Source organism: Mus musculus, chromosome X, assembly GCF_000001635.26.
Source record: "Mus musculus strain C57BL/6J chromosome X, GRCm38.p6 C57BL/6J".
Lineage (NCBI taxonomy): Eukaryota > Metazoa > Chordata > Mammalia > Rodentia > Muridae > Mus > Mus musculus.
The window spans coordinates 163,949,260-163,958,699 of NC_000086.7; the positions used below are offsets into that span (position 1 = coordinate 163,949,260).

A 9,440-nucleotide genomic window follows, 5' to 3' on the forward strand; every position below is an offset into this window, starting at 1 on the left:
CTATCTCCAAATCTGCAAGCTCCCGTTTTGCTGTAGAACGGACAGTTGGCTCGATCTTTCTCCAGTACTCTTATATCCATGGGCGGTTCTGGGTTCTGCCAGGTGCCACCATTTTCCAGCTGTTAAAAACAACCATGAATTTACTGGTGATGTAAAAGCCCATGGAAGACAGTTTCTCCACTTAGTGAAATATTTTAGTCAGAACACAAAGGGTTTTCCGTTTAGACTCGCATAGTTCAGAAACATGAGCTGTGTTCCTCTCTTGGCTCCCAGTCACTTTTCTTGATTTGGGGGGTGGGGGGGACGTCACTTAATGTTAACAGATGTAGTTAAGAAGGTCTTTGTGTGTGTGTCTTTTCGAGACAGGGCTTTTCTGTGTAGCCCTGGCTGTCCTGGAACTCACTTTGTAGACCAGGCTGGCCTCGAACTCAAGAAGGTCTTCTTCTATTCATCTATTCTGAAAAGGGTCCATGGATGTAGGGAGCCAGCAGAAAGAACTACAAATTACTCTGAATCAAGGTGGGTGAACCAACCATTTGGGACCAGTAGTATGTGATGTCACGTAGATACATTTAGAGTACTTGATACAAGTATAGCCCATGACATGATTCAATAACACATCAATTGTCTTCTGTTGTAATATAATTGAAGGGTTATAAAAGTTATTCTGGGTATCCCAAAATAATCAAAACCACCTACCACAAAAGCCATATTATTTAAACTATTGTTTCTAATGAAATATCAATTGATCTCAAAACCTTTTTTGAAGGCAATGGTCTCTCTGTTGTAGCCCACACAACAACAGACTGGCCGCAAACTTGTGGTCATTCCCCTGCTTCGTGCCCCCCACCCCACCCCCCAGCTAGGATGCCTGGAACGTGCCACTGCTAGTTATCTCAAAGTCTTAATGAAAGGTTTGGAAAATACCTCATTTTCAGCCTGATCCAGCATCTTCTGCACAGCTTCCTATAAGTGGTGTAAACATAGGACTAATGAAAACCAGGATGTCAAGCAAGTCATGTCCGGTTTCATACATGACAACACACACGTGAACACACACAGAAAAGGTTTCTGATTCTGATTTCCTTTCTAAGCATATTATCTCCTAAAAAGTTTTTAAAAGATATAGAGCTTAGAATTTTTATTCAAATACAAAATTTGAATAGAGTACATTGCAAATATTTAAGTCATAATAGTTTCAGCAACATACTTATACATAAATACCAGGTTCTGGTTTTTGAAATAATAATGACTGTTTTTTAAAAGTTAGATTAAACATCACAAATATTTAACAGAAGCAAAAACATGAGGGATAGTAACTAGGATTTATGAAAATTTTTACAGGAAGCCCAACAAGGCAGCAATAAATCTCTAACTGGTTGGTTTTAAATACGTACAAAGTTAGGTTCCTTAGCGCCTCAAAACCATACATATGACTGTTTAGCTTACTTGGTAAGTATCTCTCGTTCTGGCAACTTAATTGTCATTGCAGCAGCTAGGTGTGGTGGTGCACGCCTTTAGTTCCAGCACTTGGGAGGCAGACAGGTGGGTCTCTGTGAGTGTGAGGCCAGCCTGATCTACAAAATAAGTTCCAGGCAAGCCAAGGCTACATAGAGCAACCCTGTCTCAAAAACAAACCAAAACACCAAAAAAAGTCATTATTGCTTAATGTGGTTAGTTTTGGTTGGGAGTTAAGAGATCAAACCCAAGATTCTACTTTTACCACTCTGCTATACCTCACTCACAAAACAGAACTCTTTATCTCCTCCATCTCCTCACCCCCATGACCCAACCTAACTAAATATCCTCAGTAACTGCGACAGCCATTTTATCATTTGTTTAAAACAAACAAACAAAAAACCCCAAAAACCTTCAAACATGGCTTCGGTTCCCTTTCCTTCTTCCTCCCATAGAATTTGCCAGCTACGGTCCTGTTAACTGTGTTGCCTATCTGTTTGAAGGTCTGACCTCATCATTATCACCCACATTGTAATTAATTATTCATCCAATTTTCTCTCTGGTCCCTGTTCTTTGTAGAAAAATTAGGATAATCTGTTGGAAGTAACAATACTAACAGGTTGAAGTCACTCTTTGTTAAAAAAAACCACTCTCATTAGTATGATAAATAAAAGCAAACTCCTTTCCATCTAAGAAGCTTGTAACCCTCCTGCCTTTGCCTCCTTCTGCAAATCCAGCTAGTAGGCACCATCACAGCCTGGGCTCACAGGCCTGAAGTGGCAAGTACAGGGCTTGCATGAGTCTGCTTTAGGTCCTCCACGTATGTTACAGCTGTTAGCTCGGTGTTCTTGTCAGACTCCTAAGAGTGGGAACGGGTGTATCTCTGACTCTTTAGCCTATTCTTGAGACTCTTTTCCTCCTATTCACTTGCCTTGTCCAGCCTCAATATGAGAGCTTTCAACTTGTCATAGTCTATCTTGGTTTTTTTTTTTTCTGTTTGACTTTTCTGTTTGGCTGTCTCTTGGAGGCCTGCTCTTTTCTGAAGAGGAAAGGGAGGGGGAGTGGATCTGGGGGAGAAGGGAGGCCCGGGTAGACAGAGGGGAAACTGTGGTCAGGATGTATAAGAGGAGAATCTATTTCAATTATGATCTGCCCCTTCTGATCCTCCCTAGTGTCTCCCATGCTCTTGCTCTAGTCTCCTGTGGTCTCTAAGCTTCAGGGACCACCAGGTCCCTTCCTCCCAATATCTCCACACTCAGTTAATTATCTCAAACATCACTTCCTCAGTGACTTCCTTGGCCAGCAATTCAAATAAGTATCTTGACTCCTATTATTCTATCACACCACTCTCCTAACATCCTATTGTATGATCTACTTTGCTGACTTACCCTCAGCCCCTCCCATCCAGAAGTCACTCAAGGAGAACCAAGACTCTGCTTTTCACTGCTTTTTCTTGTATTTGTCTAAGCATGAAAATGATACACACCGTCTTGTATTTCTTTATATATGCTTAGAATGGATTTCATTTTACCCACTTTGCCTTAACCAAGCTCCCTTTAAAACAAGTACTTTTAGAAGCCTTAGCTTTTACCTGATCCCTAGAAGTTAAAGAATATTCTGTTAAAACAGGAATTGATTCATGTCTGTAAAGTATGACAATCCAGATCATTTTTGTGCCCCTAACATCCCATCTGGATAGTGACTCATCTGAAAGGCAGTGCTCAAACAATGCTACCAACAATGAGCAATGGAACTGCCGTCTGAGACACGACCTGATTGTGGAAATTGCTGCCACCTTTCCATACATCTCTCCTCATTTTAAGATGAGTGACTATGGAATGTCGTGCCATTCAAATTTAGTGATGGTAAAGAGAAAAAATATCTTCAAGGCAAGATGAGCTGTGCATGTTATATTTGAAACAAATACACAGTTGAGGACCAGCAGCAAAACAAACCAAGCTTTTAAAAAGAATCCCAGGAAATGTACACGATATAGACATATACATTACAGAATTTCTTTTTTTAAAGCAATGGTGGGGATTATTAAGGAAAGGTTTTAACAATGATTTAAGCATAAGCATTAAGAGACAGGGAGAGAAGCATGTTAGAAAAGGACATTAGCATGTGCCCTAGAGCGAGCACAGGTTTCTCAGAATTTCTTAAATGAGTATAATTGCTCTGACAACAAAGTTAGACAGGATACCAGATTTAATAACAAAATAATTTTTTAATTCTTTAATGTCTATTAAACTAATTCTTGCTGAGACGTCATTAGCTATTAAGTCTCTTTATGAGTTTAGTAGGTTTAGAACTTTTCACAATACTGTTCTTCCGTGAAGAACTCAACACATATATGACAGAACCAGAGGAAACTAACACTTGCCACAGAGTGGTACAGAGTGTAAAACAGGGCAGCTGCCCAGTTTACAGAGATGTTTTACTACAACACAGCCACATCCATTCATATACATGTTATCTATGTCTGCTTTAGGGTACACTGGCAGACCTGGATGTCCACAGAAGCCATACAGATATCACAGCCTAAAATATGATCTACCCCTTAAGGAAAATGTTCACCCATCTCTAAAATAAACAGTAAGATAACTTACTTAGGGTAAAGGTATCTGTCATTGCACCACCCCAAGAGGAGAACCATTTGGAAACTAGTGTTTCCAAATAACTAGTAGTGTTTCTAACAAAAACTGACTCCTTCCAAATGAACAGAACATGAGCAAAATATAAAACCAAAGGCAAGCCCTGACATGCCCACTGGTGAATCTGCAAACTCTTTACATGCACACGTGCACACCAAGAAGATACGCAGGGTTCTATCCTCCTATGACAGAAGTCACCTCTCTTTCTCTCTTCTCTTGTCGTTTCTGCTCCTCTTCCTCTCGCTCTTTTCTCTGCTGTTCTTCCCATTCTGCCTTTAACTTTCTCTTTAAAGGAAAAAGAGAAGGTAATTTTTTTCACTCATTCTTAAAAACACATGGCCTACAGAGTAAATACTTGAAAAGCTTTAGAAAGTGTTCATTGGAAAGAGAGACAATATCAGTTTCTATTATGTTTTATGTTAACATATGTAGCTCTCCTTTTGTTTACACATGCTGGGGAAGGGATCCAAGGCCTTGCACATGCCTGGCAAGAGCTCTATAACTGAGCTCTATACCCCAAGAAAGACAACTTTTATTTAAAAGAGATTTTATTTGAGTGCCCCTATGAGTGTATTGCATATGTGTGTGAGGGTATACACACTGAAGCGCGTATGTGGGTTCTGGGAACAGAAGCCAAGTCCTCTGGAAAAGCAGCAAGTGTTCTTAACTCCTGAGCTTTCTCTCCAACCCTGTAACAAACACCTGGGTTTTTTTATTATTAAATAACCTTATTTTACTTGATGTGTACTGGTGCTTTGCCTACATCTATGTGTATGTACCATATGCATGCCTGCTACCTCAAAGTCAGAAGAGGGCATTGGATTCCCTGGACCCAGAATTATGGATGGTTGTGAGCCACCACGAGGGTGTGGGAATCAAATCCAAGTGTTTAGAACAACAACCAGGTCTCTTGACCTCCAATCATCTCTCCTGACAAACAGCTCTTAAAGAGACTTAGCTCAGCTAAGCACTTACTCAATGAACTAGATACTTAATGCCTACCTCTAGTTCTTCCTTCCGTTTTCGAGCTTCCTCTTCTTTTTTCTTCTTTGCCCTGAATTCTTCTTGTGCCTTTTCTTCCCTCAGTAACCATTCTTCATGCAGTCTCTGCCTGTTAATATAATGATGTAGTCCATAAAAACAAAAGGGAATTAGTCTAGAATGTATAGAAGACAGGGAACCAGTATACAACATGGAAATCTGAACATATTTTCTATAAAGCAGTGAAGATGGGAGTGTGGCTCTCGGAAAAGCAACTACCTTCCCAGACAGAAATTAGTTACAATTACTTCATAAGCATTTGCACCTGTTCCGCCTTTTCTTTCTGTTTTCATCTCAGGCAAACAGGTCAAAGCAGTATCTGTGAATTTTCACATTCACATAGCATTATTCTTCCTAACGATGCATTCTTTTCCCACTAACATTACTTCCTCCTCATCCTCTTCTGAAACTCACTCTGTAGACGAGGCTGGACTTACAGAGATGCCCCTGCCTCTGCCTCCCCAATGCTGAGATGAAAGTGGTGTACCACACCTGGCTGAATGTATATTTACTAATTTATTTTTATAACTCCATTTCATCTTGTCTTAAAACCTTTACTTAATTTGTGTGTGTATGAATGTTTGTCAGCAAGCAAATAGGCATGAGTATCACGTGAATGCCTGGTGGGCAGAAGAGGTGAAAAGACTGAGGGAATAGGAGTTTCAGAGGATCGTGAGTCACCATTGGGAACCAAACTTGGATAATCTGAAATAGCAAAGTAAGTGTTCTCAATTAGTGAGCCTTTTTTCCAGCTCCCTTAAAACTTTTGTTTTAAAGACATGCTCACAACTCACAACATACCTTTTCCCTAGAGGTTTAAATGTTTGGAAAGCAAATCATAGGAATCCCTTGATTCTATGGAATAGAAACTCAAAGATTATAGACAAAGATGCCATGGGTTTTTTTTAGAGCCATAATCATAAACCTGACTTTGAAAATGCACAGACTAGCCAGGTGATACATGTCAATGATCCTAGCAATTGAAAAGCTGAGAGAGGATTACAAGTTCTAGGTTAATTTGAGCTTATAGAACAAGACCCTTGCCTAAAACAAACATACAAACAAAGCATACCTCCCCAAAAGGTAATGTCACCTTAAATCAATAAGTCCCAGACATCCAACAGTATAAGATTCTCATTTAAAATCTTTATTTGACTAGGTTTCTAACCACCTAGGAAACACTGCTCTGGTCATGTCTGTTGCGGGAGTTTCCAGAAGTTATTAACTGAGGAAGAAGACTTACCCTAAATGAAGCCATCTGTGGACTAGAGTTCCTGGCTGGAGTAGTAAGGGGAAAGGGAAAAATGAAGCTGAGTCCCTGCTCCCTGACTACAGACAACCTGGAGCAGTTACTTCTAGATTGTTCCTGCTGCCACAGCAGAACAGCTCTCATCACCATACTGTCCCCACTCTGGTGAACTATAGAAGACTAAAAACTATGAATAAACAATTATGCTACATCCATATAGCTTACGTTATACTGTCAATAGAATTAGGCCTTTATGTCAACACTTTATATGTATATTTACTATACATACATACATACACACACACATATATTTATCAATAAGAAATAAAAAATACTTCCACTAAAAAAACAAAACAAAACAAAACAGCCGGGCGTGGTGGTGCACGCCTTTAATCCTAGCACTCGGGAGGCAGATTTCTGAGTTCAAGAGCAGCCTGGTCTACAAAGTAAGTTCCAGGACAGCCAGGGCTATACAGAGAAACCCTGTCTCAAAAACCAAAACAAAAAACAAACAAAAAAAAAACCAAAACAACAAAATAGGTACAGTGGCACATGCCAGTAATTCCAGCATTTGGTAGGCTAAGGCAGTAAGATCCTGAGTTGGAGACTAGTCTGGATTTGTCACACAAAAAAAGAAAGAGAGGAAAAAAAAAGACACCTAACTTTAGCCTGTCAGCTAGGGATTTAGTTTGTAAGAGGTTATTTTCCAAAACCCATTTTTTTACAAGATTTTATATGAAAAGCCGCTACTAGTTGGTAGACAGCTGATATTACAATAAAATGAGTTTAAGTGTTTCAGTTAGTACTGACCTCTCTTCCTCTAACAACCTTTCTTCTTCTAGTCGTTTTTCTTCAGCAAGAGGATCTTCTTCCTCCTCTTTCTGTGCCAATTCTGTAGAAATTCAAATACTTTATTAAGTAAAGTCTCACAATCCTTGGTCAGTTATTCATGCAAAAAAGATAAATATTTAACCTTTATAATTATGGTAAAAACCTAAACTTAAGGCATAGTGGGAAAGCTTTTAATCCCAGCACTCAGAAGGCAGAAGCAAATGGATCTCTGAGTTCAGGCCAGCTTGGTCTACACAGTAAATTCCAGCCAAGGCTATATAGATCCTACCTCAAAAAAAAAATCTTAAAAAGAATAGTAGTTATAAGCTTCCACATGTGTGCTGGGCCTTGAACTCTGACTCTGGTCCCCCTGCCCCTCTCTCCTGAGTGCTGGGGTAAAGGCGTATAGCACCAGAGTGCTGGCTAAGCGGGCGTTCTTAAGCATTCCTCTAACCGCACTTCTTTTTAATCAATGCTTCCATCATGATACTCATGGCATGGCTGTACAACGAGTTCAGAATCAAACAAGAAAAGGAGAGGGGGAAGAGAGGGAAAGAGAGCCTGCAAATATTTAATGATTTTACAAAGTTATAGAAGTACTCATGAATATTTAAGTGTTCTATTTTTTTTCAACTCTGTGTACACTGGAAGACTTTTCAAAAATAAATAAATAAAAATCTGGCAAAATAGTTTTAATGGAAGAAAAGTTTATACCTTCTATTCAAAGTTTAAATTTGAAGGGGGAAAAAAAGAATGCCAGTTGAGACAAGTGGGAGGGGATAACTGACATGAGCTTAGGAAATTGTAGCAGATTAGCTTCAGACTTAAAGCAGGAGGGTTTTGTCATCAGTAACACAACAGCTTACTGTTCCTTTTTGTTTTCATCCTTGATGTTGGAGCCTGCCTCTCCTGAACTAGTTCTCAAGTACTGTTCCACAGTCTCCGGTGGTAAGGCTGGCCATCACCTTAACCTAGCACTGCTGTGGGAGCTCAACCCTCTTGCCTGCATTTGTAAGTGCTTGGTCATCTTATAAACATCTAATTTTATGAATCTACTAAATGTATAGCTCTACCACTTAGAATATCGGGTTCTGTCACGTGCGGGCCATTTTTAAGTGGTGTGGTGGCTAGCTGCAGAGATGAGCTGGGCAGGAAATCGAGGGAAGCAGCTGCATGGGCTGGGGGTGTAGCTCACTTGGCAGAGTGGTTTGCCTAGCACGCACGAACCGATCAACTTGCAAAGTGCCATGGTCGCCGAAACTCTGTCACCCCGACACTTCGAAGGCAGAGGCAGGAGGATCAGAAGTTTAAGAGTCGTCCTCATTTACGTGGCGGATGTAAGGGCAGCCTAGCCTGTCTGAGGCCGCGTGGGAGGGCGGAGCAGGAAGAGAGGGAGCAATTCCACATCCAGAGCAACAACTACCTGCCTCTCTGAGCCGAGCGAGCGCCTGCCGTCGCCTCTTACGTCTCTCCTTCTTCCGGAGGGCCAAGTACTTCTTACGGCTGGAAGATTGAAAAAACGCGCGCGCGCGCGCGCACGCGCACACACAGAGTGAGCATCCGCACACCCGGCTCTGCACCCTCAGGCCAGGGGCCAGCCTAGGACAGCGCTCGGAGGCAAAGGAAGAAGGCAGGCTAGCCCGCGCCGGTCGCCCCGTCCGTCCCCCGCCCCTCCTTCCGCTCCCCCCCTGCGCCCCGCCCCCCATCTCCTCGGGCGGCCCGGGACAGCCCCGGAGATAGTCGTCCCCGCCCCAGTCGCCTCGCCTCGTCATTTCCTATACCTCAGTTTCTGCGGCCCCGCCGTAGCGTCCGCCGTAGCCCCCGCCGTTTCCATACTGCTGTCGCTGTGTTCTCCCACGGCAAGGTCTCAGCGGAAGCAGCCACCCAGGTCCTCGGTCGCCCACTCCGCGCGGCCACCAACCGGTACCTGCCCAAGACGGAAGGAGACGGCTTTCTTCCCGCAGCTGGTCAGCCAGGCGCCGCGGCCTGAGAAAACAGACCCTCAAAGAGGCCGCCGCAGCCACCGCGGCAGACCTGAGTTTTCCTCCCTCGGCCAGTCAGCCAGGCATCGCGGGCTGAGAAAATGTCTCCTCACCGAAGCCGCCCCCCGGAGATCTTCCACCCCCGGAAACTCGTGCCCCAGCTCCTCGGGGCCTCGCGGGGGCCTTAGCACCGCCCCTTGCCCAGAATTCAAGGCGTTAAGGCCT

At 42.6% G+C, this 9,440-nt stretch overlaps 1 protein-coding gene across 3 annotated transcripts in view; it reads right to left on the reverse strand.

Moving 5' to 3' along the window:
• The window catches only part of Zrsr2 (zinc finger (CCCH type), RNA binding motif and serine/arginine rich 2), a 26,073-nt gene extending 16,666 nt beyond the window's left edge, over positions 1–9,407 (reverse strand). The window contains exons 1-7 of one of the 3 annotated variants that reach the window (NM_009453.3): positions 9,015–9,407; positions 8,657–8,736; positions 7,213–7,294; positions 5,115–5,223; positions 4,311–4,397; positions 928–966; positions 1–119 (exon numbers count right to left, since the gene is read on the reverse strand). In NM_009453.3, the coding sequence (NP_033479.2) occupies positions 1–119; positions 928–966; positions 4,311–4,397; positions 5,115–5,223; positions 7,213–7,294; positions 8,657–8,736; positions 9,015–9,067 (569 nt within the window). In that variant the 5' untranslated portion in view covers positions 9,068–9,407. Of the gene's footprint in view, positions 120–927; positions 967–1,126; positions 4,398–5,114; positions 5,224–7,212; positions 7,295–8,656; positions 8,737–9,014 lie in introns of those variants that run through there. The other 2 variants (NM_178794.4, XM_011247815.3) reach the window with 2 other exon arrangements.
• Between the last annotated feature and the right edge of the window lie 33 nt (positions 9,408–9,440).